The following is a 23549-nucleotide window of genomic DNA, read 5'->3' on the forward strand; positions in this document are numbered from 1 at the left end:
CAATGGCCACAGCCACACTGTTTTGAATTTCATTCTAAATATATATACAACTGAGTTGCCTCACAAGAATGTGAACAATTTGAACTGACTCAATGACCTCCAATTAACATCAACAGTGCAAAAAATGGGGAAAAAAAATAAAACAAAAGCCAACTATTAACGAAGATTTTGACTTTGAAAAATGAAAATTTGGCAGATTTAAATTAAACACACATGTTCATATCTCAAACTTGAGGAAATTGAATGAATTAGTCAACTTAAATAGCAGACGACGTTTCTTGTACCTTAAAATTTATCCGCAAACACATGCATGTTGCACAGGTATGTTACTGCTGAGAAGTGAAAAGTTGACAATTGGAAAGACGAACTCGCTTGATTGTCACAGAACAGGGGTAAACAACAGAGATATAATACTTCAGAGGTATCCTACATGCACGTTAAAGCTCAACAACTTTTCCCTATTGCTTGATGAAATGCAAAAACATCATTCAATTAAAAGATACCTTTAGACAAACGTAATTTGCAATATATTTATTTTAATATGTAAAACTTTATATTACAGAATATCGAGAAGCGTTTAATTTGTACGATAAAGACCATGATGGCGTTATATCTACACATAAACTAGGTGTCATACTTAGATCTTTGGGACACAACCCAACAGAACTCGAGATTCAAGAAATGATTGACGAAGTTGATCATGACAGTGAGTAAAACAGTTTCAGAGAGTTTGGTGTCAAAATAGTCGTTACTAAAATGCAAGGCGTAGATTTTATCTGAAGATTGCAAACTGAAAAGTAAAAACGCAATTTAATTGCCTAAGATTTTATTTACATGGACCTTCATATTTTTAAAGGTGTCAGACCACCAATTAAAAATTCCTATCTGTTCAACCAAATTTTGCAATTTTCACAGCTTTCTAAATATTTTACCTTAAGTTTAACTTCATAGAAACCAGGTATATCATGAATGTTACATGTATCAGCTTTCTACATGCCAATTTTCACCATACCTTTAAAGCCTTCTAACAAAATAACTGACTTTTGAACAGAGGTACTCTAAAAATAATCACTGGTTTTCTGGAAATCTTAAATTATACTATGGAGCGCATTAATCCGCAATTTTTAATGCAATCTCATAGACAAGTAAATTTTGGCTCAAAATGGTCTAGATATATTTCTCTTTTACCAAAAGTTTCATTTCTGCAAATTTGTCTTTTAGTTCAAGTAAACAAGGACATCAAAAGCTCTATTTTGTGTCAGAGTAGGGCTACTTTTACATACGTTCTAAATTGGAGGGAGTTATTGGTGGTCTGACACCTTAACTATATTTCTATCTGCTGTTAGCCGATTTTTAATGGCTTTGGATAAGATCAGTGATTTGGTTTTATTTTCTGAAAATTACCCATGACACAAAATTTACTGTCTAGTTTTATTTCGGTTCAACACTTTAAGTACACGTAAAAGATTATTTTTTTTATAGAATTCAACCTCAATGACAAATACTTTTTCTCAAATAAACAGCAAAGTACAGCCAACATTTAGTGAAAATAGTATGTTTTGAGCCTCGGAACACTTTAACATTTGAACAAAATAGAAGATAGGATACGGGCTCTTGAAAATACAATTTTGTGTGACATTTTGTGTCAAAACATCTTATTAATTAAACTCGTGTCTTATGTCAAAGGGGTACTTTCTAAAATCGGGTCATTTTGCCAAATATTAATTTTTTTCTTTATTTGCAAAAGTTTGGAGCCGGTTGCAATACTATAGATTAAATTCGAATCAATTTGTTTTAATATTTGTCAAATCTCTTAAATCGACTAAGATGATACAAGTCAAAGTATAAACCCGAAAGAGCTAGACCGGATGCTTCTTCTCTTCTCTCAGTTTCCGCACTCCATCATGATATTGATGATTATGTGCCATACATACGTGGGTAAAATTTACAAATATATATTTAGATCAAAAATAAATAAAGAAATAATAACTTGTTTTTTATTTTCACTGTGCATATAAAATAAAACTATTTACAAGGTTTTACAATTATATGGTGTAGTATTGGTTGAGAAAAGATGTAGGAAGGCTTCAACTGTGGTGCATTGGACATCAATAACTGATAATCTTTTTAGGTTCAATTGGATGATTGTCCTTGGATAGAATGATAATTTCGTTTGCCTGTATGTCCCTGAATGAGTGACTGTGAGTTTAGTTTAAACATATTTATTTATAGTGGATCGGGAAACAAGTTTTGCAACTTATATTAATCCCTTTCCACTTTGAGGGTGCGAGTGCTGTCTTGGTTATAATTTAGTACGCCAGACGCGCGTTTCGTGAGGGACTTTGTCGAATGCTTTGGCAAAGTCCATTACAATTACGTCAGGTTGAATGTTATCATTGTTATATTTTGCAAGTTCTTGTATGAATGATACTAACTGGGTTTCGCCAGATCTTGAGGAGCGGACCCAATGATGAGGATCATGTAGATTGTTGTTATTTTCTAGATGTGCCATGATGTTACTTGCTAATATGTGCTCCATGATCTAACATAGGATGCATATTAGTGATAAAGGCCTGTAGTTGATAGGATTATGTTAATCTCCCTTTTGAAATACTGGGCATACATTGTGTTCAGGGATTTTTTGAAGATAAATGTTATTATGGGTGCTATGTCAGTACTAAGTTCTTTAAGGACACGCCCATATACGCCATCTGGCCATGTGGCCTTGTGTGGGTTAATCTTTTTCTAAGAGTTTCAGTGTGCCTCTCTCTGAAATATGTATGTTGTTCATTTTTGGATGGTTATAAATTCCCATGTCAAGTATTGTTTCACTGGATGTTTCTGTGGAGAATACCTTCTGAAATTAGTTGTTTAGTATATTGGCCTTTTCGTCGGTGTTATCAGTAAGTATGCCATCTTTTCTTAATGCTGCAATGCCTGCACTCTCATTTTTCATGTGTTGATGTAACTACACGTTTTTAGGTTTTCTGGCTCGTTTATCATGTTCTCGATGTAATTCCAGTAAGATCTCATATCTGTTTATCTGTTATCTCGAATAAAAATGCGTACCGATATCAGGTTGTCTGCGTACTTTTATTATACAATATCAGCTACAAGTCACAATATTGATCTGTCTGTCGAGTGAGCGTAGCGAACGAGTTTTAAAAAGCTTTGTATTGGGTTGAGCAACTGTTAATCTACAATACCCACAAGCAGACTACAAGATAATCGATCTATTGGCGTGTAATAGAGTATTTTGCATGCTAAAAACAAGCGGTTTTTTGTTTGATCATCTAACCGGAAGACGTTTTTGTGCTCTTCAACTTCGTACTTTATTTAAACTTATTTTTTTATTCAAGCGTCACTAATGAGTTTTTTGTAGACGAAACGTAATTTCAAACCTGGTGTCTATGATGAGTTTATTTTAGTCTGGCGTATTAAATTATAGTCCTGGTACCTTTGATAACTATTTACACCACTGGGTCGATGCCACTGCTGGTGGACGTTTCGTCCCCGAGGGTATCACCAGCCCAGTAGTCAACACTTCGGTGTTGACATGAATATCAATAATGATGTCATTTTTATAAATTTCCTGATTTTCTTATCCCAGGCATAGATTACCTTAGCCGTATTTGGCACAACTTTTTGGAATTTTAAGTCCTCAATGCTCTTCAACTTTGTACTTGTTTAGCTTTATAAATATTTTGATATTAGCGTCACTGATGAGTCTTATGTAGACGAAACGCGCGTCTGGTGTACAAATTATAATCCTGGTACCTTTGATAACTATTATTGATAAGTTCGGGTCAAACTTTATTATCATCGGGTCATACTTATTAACGACGGTTCAAACATTATGACGTCGGTGATATGTCCGGTTCAACTTATTTGACGTCACAAAGCCGTGAAATATAATTTTATTCAGAGCTGAACAGCATTATATACTGTTGGACGACCGATAGATCGACGTATGTATCGTCTATGCGTGCATCACCCGTTATGCGAAAGTACATTCAGTCAAAATGTTACAATCGGGAATGAGAGATAATCGATATATTTTCAGATCAAGCGATTATTCTGGTTTTTTAAGATCGAAGACCGTGAAAACATGTCGTAAATGAGTAGACACATTATTGATGATAGCGACGATAAAATATGTTTATGCAGTGTCGTTTTCAGTCTCTTTAACGGGAAATGTAATACCAAAATATACTATAATCTGGGTGATTTGTCATTCCATATTGTTAACTATTCATTTTGTCATTCCCTTGTCACCATCTTATGCTCGTGTATGTAATAACGTCATGGATTTTTACAAAAATAAATCTCTTTATTACTGAAATACGATTACATCAAGGTTTTAAATATCACAAACATTTACTTAATTTTATCATCGATAATAGAAACACCATTCGTAAATATAAATCAACATGCACACATCTTATACGTTCAGGTATATCGCATTCAATCTGAATATTATTCCACACAATGCACAAAAATGTCGCCATTCACCTCAATAGTTAAACAAACCTGTAAACAAAATTATTCAGAATGGATATAGTTACGATATTGTTGTCGGGTCATTTAAGATAGCACTTTTTGTATTAATATTGATTCACTCGTATGGTATTTACATCGGAAAAAAACACATTTCTTCTTCAACTAGTTTTTGGCATGATCAGAATTATGTTCTTCTCGTATATTTTACGATATTATGATTCTAAACTCTTAATTGGAGGGCTTGTGGTTCATTTACCTCTGACGAAAATATCTTTCAATCAGTTTAATTGGGGTTTAGAGTTGGCAATTCAGTAACTGCTTTTAGTCCTTTTTTTAATTTATGTTTCATTGTCATTTTGCTTAGTTTCTTCTTTTTCCTATTGTAACATCGGTCTCGGACTTCTTTTGAACTGAGTTTTACTGTGCGTAATGCTGGTTGTTTATTTATTTTACATTGGCTAGAGGTATAGAGGAGGGTTGGTATCTCTTGAAACATGTTTAACCCCGTCGCAAATCTCTGGCCTTTGTTTGTCTTGTATGTTTTAAAAAAAAAATATTTGTGGGTTTCGGAGTGTAGTGTGACGTCCATATTTTTGTTTAGGGGTCATCTAAAGCTTGCATCCGGTTGCGGATATTCTCGCTGTGTTGAAGACCCATTGGTTGCCTTGAGCTGCTTTCTGCTTTTTGGTCGGGTTGTTGTCTCTTTGACGCATTCGTAATTGCCATTTTCAATTTTCTATCTTCATAAAATCCGATGTACTCACTATAAAAAAACATTAAAAGTTACAACTGAACGGTAACAACTAATGCGGCCATCATATCTGTCATGCCAGTTGAATAAATATGCATTTCTTTATTACTCCAAATCACATATTTTGTAGGAACGGGTTCAGTTGAATTTGAAGACTTTTTAGAGGTTGTGATGAGTAAAGACCTCGATGAAGAGGATCACGAACTAGCCTTAAAAGAGGCGTTTAAAATGTTTGACCGGGATGGCAATGGTTACATTGACGCTGATGAACTTAGATTGTGTATGATGAATCTTGGTGAGAAATTAACATTAGATGAAGTTGAAGAAATGATTAAAGAAGTTGATGTTGATTACGACGGAAGAATGAATTACGAAGGTAAAGTTATTGGAAATAGTAGTTCATACGAAAGTTGCATTACAGTCGTAACTATTGGAATATGAAAACAAACTACATCATTTGATCAGAATTCATATTCAAAAATGTATTTCACTGAACATCAGTTTAAAACACATAGTGAGTCCTCAATAAAACCACGAGGTATTAATGAATTCATCGAGAACAAGTATTGGAGAGTTTTCAAGAGACATTATCCAAAGTTGCAACCAAATAACATATTGAAACAGACACGAAGTCAGGAATTTTCATACATATATAAATTTCATATTTAAAAGCAAACTATATGAACGTTTTGTTAGACAACTCTTCTCTTCAAACGACACAGAAATTGACAACTTTAGGTCACCGTACGGCCTTCAACAATGAGCAAAGCCATTTCATGTTTTTCAATTGCTAAATTCAATCTTTTATCAAATGCCTACTTCTCGGAATATCAATTTCTATGATCGTCAGAAATTTGTTTGCCCTTGGTAACGCTTAAAATAGATTCGATTGTGGGTTTGATGTATAGACTTTCGTATATAACAGTTAGTACGCTTTCTGGCTGTTCTGTCAATCAAACTTTCGTATATAACAGTTAGTTCGCTTTCTGGCTGTTCTGTCAATCAATGACAGAACCGTCAGATTCCAAAGTAATGATAGAATTGTGAAATAGTAGTTAGGCAAATCGAAAAAAAAAAATTCTCAGAATATGGAAGTACACGTCAAAACATATAACTTAAATTTAACAAATAAACCAAAAAAGATGCACACCTATGATTTTATTACGATGCGCACAATACGAATTTCTGTTATAGAAACTTACGTAGGTAGTTCTCGGCTCAGCATAAAAAAATAAGCAAATCCAAATAAGTTAAACGTTTCAGAGCATTAAACCATAAGCTTAAGTAGGACAGTTTTAATCGATTAAGGGTAACTCTACACGAAGTAGTGGTGGCTCACGCTAGAAATTTAATGTTTATTTCAGCATGCACCGTTCTTTTCAGTGAACATACTTTTTTGTCGTTTGCTGCTGAATAAAATTCCTAAGAGTACAAAATTATTTTAGGGTTATTTAAATTATTGAATATTTCATTTTGGTGAAATCTAATTACTTTGTTTTTTTTTTGTGAAGTGATAACTGTACAAATTAATGTTAATCTAAAACATCTTAAAGGAACGCTTAAACTATTAGTTATCAATTGTTCTGCTGAGGAGCAAAACACTAACGATAATTTTCTATTTGAAAAATTGTTGTTTATTTTCAGAATCAAATGATTATTTAGTTAAATGGTTAGGGACTAAATACTATTTAATCATTTTAAAAAATGATTACAGTACGAATGAACTTATTATTAAATAAATATTACAATACGAATGAACTTATTATTAAATTAATATTACAATACGAATGCACTTATTATTAAATTAATATTACAATACGAATGAACTTATTATTAAATAAATATAATCAATCACAAAACAAAATTTTAATAATATCTCCAGCGATTTTATCTTATAAGCGTAAGTGATGGCAAAGTCCTTCAAAATACAAACATAATGATTAAGAAACAAAACTCCATTACCCGTAAATGAATAACAAATTTGAAAAGAACAAATCTTATGTTTCTGTTTTGAATGCAATGGTGTTAACAATGGTGTCCCTAAAGGACGGAACACAAACTGCATATTCAATTAAAATTATTTCAGTGATGGTTCGGTTTTAATTATTTGTTCGTTACAAAGACACACGTACTGCAAGACCTGTGTACCAAATCAAACGGTTGGCTGACTTGTGTCAATTATTTCTTTACACAAGTGTTCCTATCTTCCTTGTAATGTTATTCTAAGCATCATGCTGATAAGTTTATCAGCTTTTGTTTTGTCTTAGTTGTTGACAGTTTCTTAGTACTAACTATTAGAAAAAGTTTCTGTCTGGCACGTTCGAAGAGGTTAATTATAATACCAAACAGTAGTTCATTAACGAAATGTGTTTTCATTTAATTAATGACAGTAAATCTTTACAGCAAACGTTCACGACATTTCTTTCTCTGGCAGCGATACAAATAGAATTAGTGAAGGCAATAATGAAATCTTCGACGCGATATTATGTACTAGCAATCTAGACAGTGTGGTTTCTCTTTCTTTATTAATCAACATAATTATATATCATTTTGTTGCAGAATTTGTGAAGTTGATGTGCACAAAATACCCTTTGATGTGATATTTTTACCAGCAATGTGATAGAAATATGGAATAAAAAGAAAAGTACACACCAGCCAACTACTTCAACATTCTTATTCATGATATTCGTGACCTAATATCATTAAAAGTTATACGTCATATCTGTTGTCCAGACACTCAACTGACATAAGAAGTGCCAAACAGCAGGACATCTTTTGAATTGTTTCAGTTTCATGAAATCGTAAATTCGGAAAACATCAATATACTCTATTACAACGAACTACCGGTATCTAGGAATGTGTTTCTGTTTTGTGTTTTTGAGTGTTGCAATCCAGTGCAGCAGCGATTTGAATAAGACAATCTTCTTTTCTTCATATTGCTACATTGTACCACGAAATGGCTGTTCATCTTTATTAACTATATATTGTCATTCACCAACATTATGTATGTTAATGTGTATATATGAAAATTTATGCAAGTTGAGCAGATGCGTACAGTTGTAGAAAGAATAAAATATTACTTGTTTGGTTCAAAATCGGGACTTTTTTGTACAATTTATAATAAACAAAAGCTTTAACACCTCACAGCTTGCTATTAATTTGCACTCAAAAAAACATATAGCGCCTTCCAATCTAGAATAAAGCCAGATAAATGCCTTTGACTAAAAATACGTTTTCCTGTTTATAATACCCGTCTAGTTGATCTCGTGGTAGTGTGGTCACCTTGATAATGACAGTTTGTCGTTTTAATCCTCAACCCCCACAAATGTGTTGTTTCACCACCTGGTTTGCGACTTTTATGAATAGGAGCAGAGGCTGGTCGTCTCGGACATCCTGGTAACTAAGCTTGAACTGTGTCTAACGACCTAGACCATTCAGCTTACAATGCTTTATGTTTTTTTAGATTGCCAGTTTGAGTGATTAATAACTGTTTAATTCCAGCGACAAATTCCACTTAGATATTCAAGAATATAACGTGATTATGCTGTATACGAATCAGAAATAATGATAAAAAGGAAAAAAAAATTGTCTTAAAGTCATAAGACACGAGTGACCGGTGAAAAATAATATTCTTCCAATTCTTGAACCAATGCATACAAGCATCATAAACTTAGTCTTCTGTTCAAGAATTTTTCATTTTTTTTCGCATAAATTTCGTATATTCGTCAATTTTTTTTTCAATCGGTCAGTGTTGTGAAAATATGGCAGGTAATTAAAGTTCGTATTTTGAAGCCGAAGTTTAGCGATTGTCACTTGTTTGTCAACAATCAACAAAAAATCAACAAAAACGCATGGAAATTGAGAACGTGTTTAACATGTAAATTCAGATAATAGTTTATTTTAAGGACACCCATGCGTATTGCGATCACCGGATTTTTACGAGATGGGTCACACTGAGGTCACTTTGCATACGGAAAATATGTAGGGGGAATTGCTTCCTGGAAGGAAGCAATTAAAATAAAGTAAACTTCTTCTAAATATGAATAAATTAAAGAATTTTCTTCAGAAAAAAGTATATGTAAGTTTTATAATGTAAACTATCCATTGAGTTATAAAAAAACATATGCATTTTTTTTTTTTAATTTGAGGTTTCTTATGACTTTAAACACTGTCAATCTGTTTTTAAAAGCATGTATGTTAGAATTTTGATTCGGATATTTTGTGTTATCTTCTTTTGTCATTTATGTTTAAATTTACATCTAACAAATCAAACCCATTATTTCTGCTATCATGGATTCACACTGATTTTGATATATGATCCTATGAGATAATACAACAATTGTTTCAAGAAGCCTAAACCCGGATTCCTGTCAAGTTTATTTTATGTTTATTTTTTATATTCGTCTGAATTGCTCCACGTGTTGTTATGTCATGACACCTGTTATAAATGCTTCAATTTATGTCATTTGCTAATCATGCTACATCTCCTTATTTATTACCGAATTTTTGAATGTTATTCAAATTCATTTCTTGTACAAAGCTTAGTGCATGAGGTGTGATGTGATTCACTATCCGGCTTTACTCAGAATAAAATATACACATACATAGGGTTAATTTAAGAGATTTAAACATGGGTTAAATACTGTCGCTCTTATTTAATCGTTGAGAAAATTTTCTTATATGTTCTTTTTCAATGTCACTCTTTTTAAGAAGTTTATCAGGTACATTGAACGTCATAAACTATTGTTGTACATAAAATAAGTATACCGCACAATTTATTTTGTTTTTTTTTTCATGGTTTAAAATACAGATGTATCAAATCATAAGATAATTCATTTAGAATACAAGATTCATAGGAAGAACGACATATTTAGGTCTTTCCACTTTTCTAACAAAATTCTTTTTACAAATTGTTCGTAACATCCTCAGGAATTTTTAGCTAATTTGAATCAAAGCGATTTGATGAAATTTTATAGGAGTTATCTACCTTTACACAATAAATTTGTCCGTATGTTTTTTTAACTCATAAACCTTTAACCGTATAACCCTGAAACATTTTAATTTAAAGTCCCTAGGTCCTAACTTAAAAAAATAAGGTCAAGGTCAAGGTCAAGGTCAAAGGTCAAGGTCAAATTCTAAATTTCGACGTTTGCTTATTTTAGCATTTTTCAAACACTTTTAAACATATATATAAAAGAACAAGTGTAAACTGTTTGCTTTGTTGTAATGAAGATATGTTACATTTGGTCTGAAACAATCCAATGACATCTTATAGGAGTTACTGTTCCTGAAATGTTTAATTATAAGGTTAATTGATTATTTCTTCAACTTGGTTCATTATAGAGCTATATCACCTTTTACAAAAGGTTGGGTGACATATGACCTTGAAAAATGACAACCGAAAATGACCTTGAGAGAACCGGAAGTTGCAATTTTTGCACTTTTTCATGAAAAAGTAGTCGGAATTCATATATGTTGTCATTTAAATACATTAACCTATCGCTCAAGACTAGAAATGACTTTCGATCAACCGGAAGTTGCCAATTTGCTCCTGATTTAAGGCTAAAGTATATATAAACTATATATTTTTGGAATCAGTGTGAAACAAGCTATCATATGAGACCGGAATAGACATTTACTTCACCGGAAGTAGCAAATTATCTCCCTTATTTCACTCAAAAGTATATCAAAACTACTTATGTATCGCATCAGTATATAGTAACTAGCTCCTTTTCAAAATTTCTTTCATGTGGAAAGACCTTCAATTGTTCTCTGAACAATTGGTTTTTAATTATACATATATATTTTTGTCATTATGAAATTCTTATTTCTGATCCGTCGTTCTCAAATTCAGATATAAGAGAACCAAAATGTAATGAACAATAAGCTGGAAATAACACCACAAAAGTGTCCAAAAACTGCATAAAGATAACGCTTGAACACACAAACCTGTGAATTTGGGTTAATTTGAATTTAACAAATTTGACAGTTGTCAAGTAACAATTTGAAATATCAAATAACAGCATATCTTTTCAAATACATTTTCTTATAAATAGCAATATTATCTGATATTTCTTTTCAAAATAAATAATAAACAAATGCCCAAGGGAGACGATTAAAAATTAGCCAAAGGAAACACATAAAATATAAAAGACAATATAATGAGAAAGAAGATATTAACAAATCAAAAGTTAAGAAAACCAACAAAGACTGGTTTTCAAAAATATGATGATGATGTATTGTAATGTGTGTAAATCTAACAATGTTTATGAAACAAATAACAAACAAATCACGAGAAACGGTGTACTTTTCTATTTAAAAACAGATTTGTTATTAAACGCATTTGATGCAGATATGACAAACATTAACTACTAACATTCTTTGATCCGATATTTCATTGGTAATTAACATATTTTATATGCTATCTGTACACCGTTGTTTTAAAGTAAACTACATTTCGTGCAATTTATTGCATATTCTTTTATTAGAGATTAAATGGGGAAGGGTTCATGTGTATGTCCGTCTCAATTAAAGAGTCTCGTCAATTGTTGTCTTTTATCTTATATCTTAATTTGCTGCTTTGGAAGCATTCGAGAAAATTTTATAATTTTTGATGGCAGATCCTTAATTATCATTTTCTGGTTAATGTTTTCACAAGGTATATCGCCAAATAGTTAAACATGTGCATTATGCGAGAAAAACTAAAATTTTGATTAAGAATGAACTCCAATAAAACAAAAATATAAGCAAAAACATGCATCCTGCTTTGCCAGGGACAATCGTCGGGAATATTACAGCCAGTTTTGGTTAGATGCAACACTAGCGTACCGATATTCACAATAGTACACAAAACAAAACATAGAAAATTAAAGCTGAAACAACAGTTCACAAAACACAACATAAAAAATGATTTTTGAGTAAAAAATACGCACAATACCAAAAACTTGATTTGATTTCAGGTGCTGTGGCAGGGTAGGCAGATCCTGCTACATATGTGGCACCCGTGGTGTTGGTCGTGTTAGTAAAACATCGTGATAAGTCTTATTTTGTAAGTCTTATTCGGGGAAATGGGGGCAGGATTGTAATCACGACAATCTGAACATATCCGTCGTCATCTTGTAAGCATATATTCCGTAGCGGTCAACCAACATGAGATAGCATCCGTCAGATCGACGAAGGAATGATTTCAACTTCACCATTTGGATATCTTTGTTTAATAGTTTCATTGTGAGCAGCAACACTATATCAAGGAAGTCATGATTTAAATACAAGCCCCTGGTTATCATATTAACTAGGAGATATATAAACATAGGCAGGTGTTTCAAAAATGTGCTACATAGAAATTGAAAGTTATCAAGTCGCCAAAGTTATATGACAACTCCTCGGTTTGTATTATTGTTTAAAAATTGTAACATTCCCAGCTTTTATACATATAGTTTCAATATTTCAAGAGATAGATGAAAAAATCAGAAATCTGTTACAATCAAAACTGAATTTATGTCAATATAATAGGAATGTAATTTCTTTCGGACGATACCGATTTTGCGGAAATGACTGATAAAATCTTTGCAAGAATTGTTAGCCTAGGGTAACTGTTCTCATTTGAAGCCCACCACTGTAACGGATTCGTCTCGGGGATTCGTTTTTCAGCGACATAAGAATTATTGAGTTCATCGTTATCCATTTCTGATTTTCCCGGAGATTCGTAAATTAGGAAATCAATTGCGCTTGGTCTTCGTTGTCGGTTAGGTTTTGGTGCGTCATTGCAATCCTAAGAATTTTTTTCAGTCACTGATATTTTATTTAACAAAATGTCATCTAGCTTTGACTCCAATGCATCACCATCTGTTTAACTTTGATTTTTGTCCAGAAAGGTTAAGCGTTTATAACGAGGATCCAAGATAGATGCCACAATTGGTGTTTGATTTCCAATATTATCGTCGGTGGGTTTAAATCGCTGTTTGATTTCGTCAGCAAGTGTACTTTTAACTTGACGAACAACCGAGTTGTCGGTATCACTGGAATTCAAACTTTTCTCCAGTAACCCACACACGATAGGGTAGATTTGCGAAGTGGAAATATGCTGTTCAGTAGACATGTACTTTGTAACATTAGAAAAATCCTTCAAAACGGTGGAAACATCCGACACTTTATTCGAACTTTTAATAACAGTACCATGTCTTGTTTCTTTGTACACGAGGGGTCTAGAACGATATCGTCAGAACTCGTCTCTGCTCGACTGGGCGTTCAATCATGAGTTGAATTGAGTTCCATCTTGTTATCACGTCCTGTATTGATTCGTGTTGTGGTGCATTGAACAGTTTCTGTCGTTTTCCCATCTCAGCAGCTAATGTCCTTTAGCTACGATCTTGGACACAGAACCTAGCTAAATTGAAGGTTTAATGCATAATTTTAGAGCCTAAATCACCCCATTCAGGGCATCTGCTACCTACATTTTTCATATTAAGCGTATTATCGTGTACACCAGTATCTGTTTAAGTTATAATGTCAAATTCACTGGCAATGGATTGTAACTTTTCTGCAATATTTAATCCAGTGTGTTTCTCCGGCATTTCATGGGTACACAATACGTTATTCTTCTTTCCCAATTTTCTGTTATATGGCGTTCCGTAACTGTTAAATAAATGTTATTCGACGTAGAAGTCCATGTATTAGTTTTTTTCAATTCTCTATTTAGATTGTTCTTTTGTTCATCGTGCAAATTATCTATCCTAGATCTGATTGTGTTCCGCGATGGTACTTGATAATCTGGGATCACAGTGTTCATCAGATTCAGAAATCTTTCTCCTTATACGATACGCAGTGGTAGATAGTCTTTCACAATCATATTAGTTATAGCCATGGTTATGTTTTCATGAAGTACATTATTTACCTTCCGCGGAGAATTTACAAAACTCGTTATTGCCGTCTTGCTGTCGGTTTTAGCATAATTTTTTTCTTCGGTAAGATGTTTAGTTCTTATATGATTTAACATGTTTGTAGTTTCCCCACACTAGTCAGCGAAACTTCACAAAGTTGACATTTTACGGTTTTACCTTTAATACTGAGTTTAAAATATTTCCAATCAGAAAATTTCGGCGGCATTTTAAATGATCAACATCAAACAAATGTATATGTTTTTACACTTTAATACTAATCCGTGATTACTATTTAATTTCCCGAGGGATGTTCTCAAGAAATTAATAGTATGAAAAGACCAATATCCCAAAGGACACAGATTAGTCGAGTATTACTTTGGTATCCGATACTCGAGTACTCGTTGATATCCCTACAATATATACAAACATTCACCAAAGTTTCAAAATAATTGTTGAGTTATTGTGTTAAACTGGAAAGTCCCCTATTTTTGTATGAAAAATATCCTACAATATTGAAAAATAACATCTAAATTTATAAAAATGTAAACGGAGCTTTTTTCAATGGATAAAACAGTTCAGCAAAGATTCATAAAAAATTGGCGAAAGTGTTTTTGAATTAATATCGAAGAGTTGACGACAGACGGACAACAACTGTATATCATACGTCTTCTCTACAAAACGACGAAATTTGATGCTTGAACAGGATAAGCTATTCTAACTATGTTTGTAATACTCGCACTGCAAATTTCCACTCAGTGACAATCTGGAATCCGACTCAATCGGCTCATTTACTGATCAGACGACAACTCTTGTAGTTTAGATCTCAGATCACGAAGACACATGTCTTATTTATTTTAGACATATTTAGGCAATTGCACTTTCACTCTTCCCATAGTCTCATAGGGAAGAAAAGTAAAACTCGGATTTTAATTTTGATATAATCACACTGGATCTAATACTACTGATAATTGATCATTCATCACTGTTTTATTACTTGTTGTAGAGGTAACTATGATTGAATTCAACCATCAAGAGAACAATTCCTTTTTTTTTAAATGAGTGTGGAATTTAGAAATCTAGTGACATCAAAATTGTATGAGGTCATCACAATCTTACACTGGTTGGTTATGAAAGCCCCTTTGTTAGATTTTTTTTTTTATTAAACTGAAAACATACCTTGGTGTTGCGTTTTTATTGACTCTCATTATGTTATCTAACAAATATCACAACTATAGTTGTCTCTCTTTTTCCATTCGCTTTTAGTTACTCAAAGCAAATCTACGATAAAATAGACGAATCTCAAAAGTTCAAGAAAGAAACAACAATCTTGTATAAAAGGATGAGAAATCCTCTAAACGTGAAAAAGAAGCCGGCAGATAAGATACCGACCAATTCCCATTCATTTAATTTCAAAAAATGTTAAAAAAAAGGTTTTAAGACATAAATAATATAAAACTGGAAATAACATACAAAGGTATACACACACTAAACAATTGTCAAAAAGACGCATCAAGCTTAAATCAATATGAGTCTACTCAGGTAAGGGATTAATACGTTCACAGTGAATACCAAAGATTTGCAGTCATTTAGATTATTCATTTTTAAACCGTTGCAAGGCTGGTTTATTTATTTCGCACGGCAAATTTATTTATAAAAGGTATTTGTGAATCTGGGAAGAATGCGATACCTATTGCAAATATCTTTTAATGAGATCCCAACAGTCATCTCCATATGTAGAAACATTGTGAATTAAACCTGGTTTTACAGCTTGCTAAATGTCTTGACAGCAATGTATGAACAAAACAGACAAACATGATAGGTAAAAACGTCAAAGATTTAAGCTACAGTAGTCCATGTTGTGTGTTATAATCTTAATACAAAAAATTCAGTTTGACCCAAAATTATATATTTTATGGATGACCTACTAAAATGTAAATCCAAATTACAAAACCAATATAATAGAATAATTAACAATGCGTGGACTATTTGTATCATTTCTGCAATTCATGCGTACTAGACGCCATCTACAATCATGTTTTCATGTTAATGATACAATGATACAATGATATTCTAAAATCGTCGTTTTACCTGTATAGGTATGATAATGACTGTTTGTGGGTCAGAAAGGTCAACAAAATTGTTATTCTTTGTAGCTCCTTAGTTATATATTCATTTCATATTCTGCGGGCGGGGTCAGGATGATTTGTTTTGGATCGGTATTTATTTTTGTAAACTAAGAGGACAGATTATTTATTTTCTGCACTGTTGAATCAAGATTTTCCATTTTCAGTAAAACAAGGGACTGATTATTTATTTTCACAACTATATTTATATTAATATTTAAAAACATACAATTTTTAAATCATTTTTTAATTATAAATAATACATGTAACTATTATGTACTATTTAATCAGAACTAATCAGCATCCTCTGCGGAAATGAAACTTCCGAACCGCATATACATGTATTGGCTACTTACACGGTATTAAAGTTTGGTCATATTGCCTTTTTAAAAAGTATTGCCAAATAATTTTTATTGGAAGGGTTTTAAAGCCGCTGAAGGCCCACAAGAAGCTATAAAATCTTCCTTTCTTTGTGTTTCCCAGACCATTTCTTAATATGAAAATGCAATTCTGTTTTAATCATTTTTTGACAATATTTTGGTCTCAAGGCAAAAGGTGTAGATTTAGTGCAAGAGACTAAAAGGTTTTAGGGACAACATCAAAAGACCAAAATGTAGGATAAAGCAAATATGTAATTCTCATACATAATTATGTGGCTGCTGGTTTTTTGAAACTCATGAACAAAATTACTAAATAACAAAAGGGATGAAACACTAACAGAATACAGAATGAACAAAAGGAAAATAAATAAGAAACATTGATCCCGAAAAAAAACCAGAGGCAATGTCCGAGGAGAACAGAACTTGCTTCTTGCAAGACGCTCTCTGTGAAACAATTTGCTTTGTAGACAAGCTTTTGGTTTTGAAATTTCCTACATGAGCCCATTTGCCTCAATGTAGTTACTGTCCTGTAATAAGAATGAGGTAAGTGTTCCGGAGACAATTTACCCCAAGTTAAATGAAACCCATTTTCGGACATTTGAAGTATAGTAAATAATATTTATACTTTAAAAAGATTTGGGAATTGTTTCCCCGATTTTTTTTGGGAAAACAAGATGAATTCTATGAAGATTCTGGTGCCATCTCATACTTTTAAATAGACCTGCTGAGTTATTTATTTTCAAAACATTGTAGGTCAGGTTATTTATTTTCAAGTTACCACAGAACAAACCATTTAATTTGGCGATTACCAAGGCTGAGTTATCTATTTTCAAAATACTCCAGGCCCCTAAGAATATCAAATGGTCGTCCCCTAACTATTATAAAATTGATAGTTATTCGTTTCTAAGCTCCTTGTTAGTATTTATTATATTTTCTCCCAAAAGCTGTTAAAAACCATCGGAGTAAAACTACTAGCTGTAAACTACTTTTGGCTTTATTTAAGACTTGAATATTTCAAGACGATCTATAATAGAATATTGGGTTGCAGACACAAAAAAAACAAATCTTAGAATTAAAATTTTAATATCCACGTGGTGGTTAGAAGTTTCGAATTCCATCTTGAAGAATTATGAATATTAATGAGCACATGATATTAGTTACATAGTGTCCTAGTGACCTAATACGGAATATATGGGATATATACCGTATTAGGTCACTAGCACACTATGTAACGAATTTATCTTACCGACTATCTTATCGTGTGAAATTTAGACTAGTGACATATCAAAATGAACAAGTCTTTAATACTGTTAGCACATATGATCCTACAAAAACAGATGCCACAATAACAACTTGTAAGGTTTAGATGTGTTTTAAGAATTTATTTCAATCTTAATCCTCAATTTCTTCGTCTGTTGAAACCTTTTTTTTTCTCCGTACCGGTTTGTTTTTATAAAGGAAAATAACACCACTACTAACCGTGTATGAAATAAGCCCCGCCCCTTTTCACCTAACAAGGAATATAAAGGGACGTAACACCACTACTAACCGTATAAAATAAGCCCCGCCTCCCTACAAACCTAATATGAATTATACACGGTCTTCACGCGGACGCTTTTAACCAAACATTTTCCTAGATATATATAGAAGGTAAGATAAATAACGATTCCTGAAATGCCTATGTTCTGACTTTATGCATGGAGAAAAAGAGGAAATAGGTATTGTTATTCAGTATCAAAGCACGTATTATAAATCAATTTTAATGTCAAAGTTTCTTCATTTTTTTTTTATCGAAAATACAAAAATATGTCGATAGAGAACAATTTTGCATCGATGCTAACTTAAATGTCAAATAGAAAAAATCTAGCTTAAACTTTTCAATTTGTTGCAAAGATTCAGCTTTACCGTTTGGATATAGATATTTTTTAAATGTAGCACAGCAGAAACATGCCGGATTTGTTTTTTTCTCAATCTATTTATGACTTTTAAACACCGGTATACTATTGTTACGATAATTATAACACATCTGTCGTCATCTGCGATACAGATATCAGTATTCTATCACGATGAACAACTGTTGATGGCGTTTATTTTACGAGTGGACGACTTTAACTTAACCTTCTCAAACTTTTAATTAATTTATATCTTCATTGTGAGCACCCTCTATAAAAAAATCATCGTAGGAAAAAAATGTATTGGAATATCGTTTTACCTGCGAGATATATACTTTATATTCAAAAGAGGGGCGAAAGATACCAGAGGGACAGTCAAACTCATAGTTCGAAAATAAACTCACAACGCCATGACTAAAACGGAAAAGACAAACAGACAAATAATAGTACACAAGACCCAACATAAAAAACTAAAGACTTAGCAACACGAACCCCACCAAAATCTGGGGGTGATCTCTGGTGCTTCGAAAGCGCTACTTGAATGTTACTACATAGTTATGTAAAGTCGCGCAATTGGAAAGTTAAACGAGTCTCTTTATGTCGTACAGTTTTATTCTCAACTAACCCTCGTTGTCAATTTCTAGGATTAAATCAAGATATGAGGCAGACATTACTGTTTCTGATGTATTCTTTATCTAAAGTTCAATAGGAAAGATGCGTTAAAAATAATCACCAAACTTTGCATTATTTAGTGAGAGGACAACATCTATATAGCAGAACGCGAGTTAAGAATAAGAATAAGAATACTTTATTAATCCAATTATGGACCCTTGCGGGTTTTAGATTTCATACAATGATTACAATGATTTGTGTTATAACAATGAAATAATAAAATGAAACACATCACAATAAAACACTTATAGGTTACAAGAGCGCAATTATTTGTTTACATTTAACCGGCAAGTTTTTTTAAAGTTTTTTTTACCCCAAAATGGTACTCCGAATAGAATCATATACGGCTTCTGATTGGTTGATACAGGATTGGAACAAGTGAAACTGCGAGCTACTGCTCACTGATGATACCCCCGCCGCAATTGGATAATATTAATAGTGTAAAAATATGCAAGTGTTCGGTAAACAGGAAGTTGTCAAGTGATCAATCTGAAAACGCATCACACGGTATAGCTGACTTAGATAAACCCTGAAACCAAATTTCAGAAATCCTCGTATTGTAGTTCCTGAGAAAAATGCGACGAAAAATATTCATGGGACGGACGGACTGACGGAAGGACAGACAGAAGTAAAACAGTATACCCCCCTTTTTAAAGCGGGGGTATAATTACATTTAATCGAAAGCTTATCCAATTAGGTTTAAAAATTGCCGAAAATCATATTCACATTTTACGAAAGTATAGAAAATATCTTCCATTTCCGCACGTCGGAGCCATTAAAAATATGCCTTTTTCATTAAGCGAAAATAGGAGACGAACTTTTTCAACTGCATTTTAAGTTAATTTGAGCCGCATGACCCTATATATTTTTTTGGTTGTAATGCAACACTAGCATTTCTAGTAACAGGAACTGCTACCCGTTTTTCCCTAGTTTGTGTAGTCTTCGAAAGAAAAAAATACGGAACAATAGTGGTACCCTATGGAAAATGCATTACGAATAATTGCGCTCTTGTAACCTATAGCATGCACATGGAAGAGAAGGTAATATGGGAGACAATCAATTTCTGTAAGGATTATTCCCCTTTAAACAGATATTGTGTTTTGAGCTGCATAAAAATGAAATGCAGCCCCAACTGCTTAGATATAAGGGTATTTTCCCCCACGTACACACAGCAACCAATTACTAGATACTTTTGTATATAATTATATTTTTTTTACAATTGCAAGAATATGATAAGCACCTTAGAGATTTGACTGCAGTTTATTAATGCATATTTAAGCATTTACATATTAATAGATGAAATATGCATACACAAAGATAGAGAAATGTTTATTTAAATTTAATTTTTTGAATTGAAAATATATATATATGGATAAACTAAAAGAGATTTAGCCATTTATAGAATTTGTGGATCTCAATACAAAACTCTGGATTAGAAAAATACTTTACTTTTTAAGTATATGTTTACCTTCAGTGGTCATTAACCATAAAAACTTTGATTTGCAGTCTAAGTTATTAATATTTTGACAGTGCTCATGAGCTTGTGCAAACAATGATTCCCGACATTTATTATACAATGGATAGTTTATTAAAAAATGAAACTCATTTTCTATATCATTATGAGAACAAAAAATACAAGTCTTTGACCTTTCTATAGGTTCAACGGATAGTGCTATCATCTATTCATTTTTCCTTAGAAGCTCCTGTTTAAAGTGTGCCTCGTGAATAAAGTTACCGAGGCGTCCAAATTGATTTAATGAAAATACTGATTACTTGCTGAAAATCTGATCTTCCAAACGACCAAATATTTTTCAATGAGAAATCATGCACTTGACGTTACGCTATTATTACAATTACCATAACAAAAGTTAAATAACGAAAGATCAAATTCTACAATAACGTTTAGTTATCTTAATTGCATTTACAAACATGGAATAGGCGATTGTTACAAGATCTCCAGACATCAGATCAATTTAGATCTAGCTGATGAAAATAAATCACTTTCCGATATGAAATCCATATTCGTAGTAAAGAAAAACCTAAAGTAATTAGCTGGAAGAATGCTTAGTTTCAAAATGGTAAAAGTATACCAACACATTTTCGAAAAAGGAATATTAAAAAAATGAATCACATTTAAAGATATTAATTTTTTGTAATCGTTATTATTTTTCATTTCTGACTCTTATGAATTACATCTGCAAGTGAAACTATGTATTGCAATTTTGATGATTTGTGTGAACTGCAAGACCAAATAAATGCTGATAGGCAAAAGTGGCTTTAGTTTGCAAACAAAGAGAACCTAAGCATAAGGACCACGAAGATAGAAAAAAATAATGTTCTTGGAATTTCAGAAGTTGTTGTTTCTGGATCATATATAAATTAACGGGATGTGTGCATTTAACTTACTTATAAAATCAAATAAAAATAATCCTGTATAACTGATGTGTGTAGAAACGAATGATTTGAGTAAACCGATGTGTTCTGTTTTGGAAAAGCGGAAGTTATATTTCCTGAAGCGTATAGCAATTATCAAAACGTTTGGTAATTATTTTCTTGCAATAAGTTGAGATATAGTTTTTTTTTTAATGTTCCAGCACTGCATGGGCAGGCAGTGGAGAAATGAAGAATCTTCATATCTTCCGCCTATTACCTATTTTAATCTTCAAAATGCTTCATAGATCGTAAGTTAATTTCTAAAACTGCTCCAAATTTTTGTTTTAGAAAAAAAATGTTAAACCGTCTTACAAATGTAGGTTTCAGAATTTGAAATCAATATCTCAGAGCTAAACTCCGAGAGTAGAGAGCCAGGTAATTGGAGCTAATTATCCAGATTTTGGGCAGAGGCGAGATTTACTAATTACACATCAATCATGCAAAGAAAGATGATACCAAAAGGTGTGTTGCTTTCAACCAAAGTACTGTGACACTTATTACAAAATATATAGATTAAAAGAAATATGATTAAAAATTATGAAACCGCAACTCAACAGCAACACTTATTTTTAATAATCAATGTCCCCTCAAACCGGAAAGGAATTCAAATAGACCAAAGAAATGACAAGTTTATTTTCTGAAACATTTTCAGCATAATACAAAGTGTATGTATATAACATACCATTAATCCTGGTATCTATGATGAATTTATTTACAATGTGAAAGTTACAAAATAAAAGTTATCTAAATAAGGACAGTCAACACTTATTGCGATAAGAAAAACGTAAAATAACAAAATACTGAACTTCTAAACGGAAAGTCCTTAAGCAAAAGGCAAAATCAAAACAATATATCAAGAGATTAATTGTCCAAAGTCTGGAAATCTTGAATAAATGTAACATGATCTTTAAATTAAAGATACACCTCATCAACTATTTCTTCTTATTATCAAAGAAAAATCTTATTAAGATTTAAGAAAAAACAGACAACCAATGACGAGTTTTGAATCTAGACAGTGAAGGAGTTGTTACAATGATGTTTTAGATGCAGGGGTTTTAATGCCGCTGAGGGAAGAACAGAAATTTCCTAACAATTTGCAGTTGTAAAATTGTTGAGCTTAATTTCGTAGGAATTTTATAATTATATACTAAACCACAGGTTATCCGATGGAGAACGTCTGTCGTAAAAATATCACATATTAAGATGGTAATGCTCTCTTCAATAATTGCAAAACTCTTGGGCTATTATTTTATCTATACTACCGGTATTATAGAGCTGTGTACATCATCTGATTTTTTTGTTGTGTTGTCTCTTTGAGGTATACCCACGTGTTTTGCTTGCTCGATGTATCTGGAGATTATTTGCATCAATCCTAATTCGAGTATTGTGAATTGGTGTTATGCGTCTATTAGTTGAACTGTATAATAAAACAAAAGTTTATATTTTAATTCATGAAAACAAAAATCGCGTTATATTAATATTATTTACTACTATTTTTCAATAATATTTGATTAATTCTTTCTATTTAACACAGTTTGAAAGACCGACGCCAATATATGAAAGAAGACGACACAAATATATCATATTAACGTATTTAACATATAAATATTGAAAAATAATATCACATTACCAACTGTTGCATGCGTAAAGTAATTTTGTCAGACAAATTCATACGTTATTATTCATGAAAATGGTAAATAATAAATTTTGTTGGCAAGTGTTGTAATTTTATCATTAAAACCTTTCACTTCAACGACAGATTCCATTATTGAAAAGGTTAGCAATAGTCAGAGAATGTTTTACGTCGTGCTGATATTGATGACTTCACACTCTTGGAATATTTTAACATTCTCTCGTTTACAACCAAATCTCCATCATGTTGCAGTGTTCAAGCAGCGTTATCGGAAATTCAAAAATGA

The 23549-nt window shown here is 32.2% G+C and overlaps 1 protein-coding gene across 4 annotated transcripts in view; it reads left to right on the plus strand.

Annotated features, from left to right (window-relative positions):
• Positions 1–8395, plus strand: part of LOC143067915 (uncharacterized) — a 33118-nt gene extending 24723 nt beyond the window's left edge. For 3 of the 4 annotated variants that reach the window (XM_076241540.1, XM_076241541.1, XM_076241542.1), the window contains exons 3-5: positions 563–706; positions 5382–5627; positions 7811–8395. In XM_076241540.1, the coding sequence (XP_076097655.1) occupies positions 563–706; positions 5382–5627; positions 7811–7851 (431 nt within the window). In that variant the 3' untranslated portion in view covers positions 7852–8395. The remainder of the gene's footprint in view (positions 1–562; positions 707–5381; positions 5628–7810) is intronic. The other variant, XM_076241543.1, reaches the window with a different exon arrangement.
• Positions 8396–23549: the final 15154 nt, after the last annotated feature.

Source organism: Mytilus galloprovincialis, chromosome 3 (assembly GCF_965363235.1).
Source record: "Mytilus galloprovincialis chromosome 3, xbMytGall1.hap1.1, whole genome shotgun sequence".
Lineage (NCBI taxonomy): Eukaryota > Metazoa > Mollusca > Bivalvia > Mytilida > Mytilidae > Mytilus > Mytilus galloprovincialis.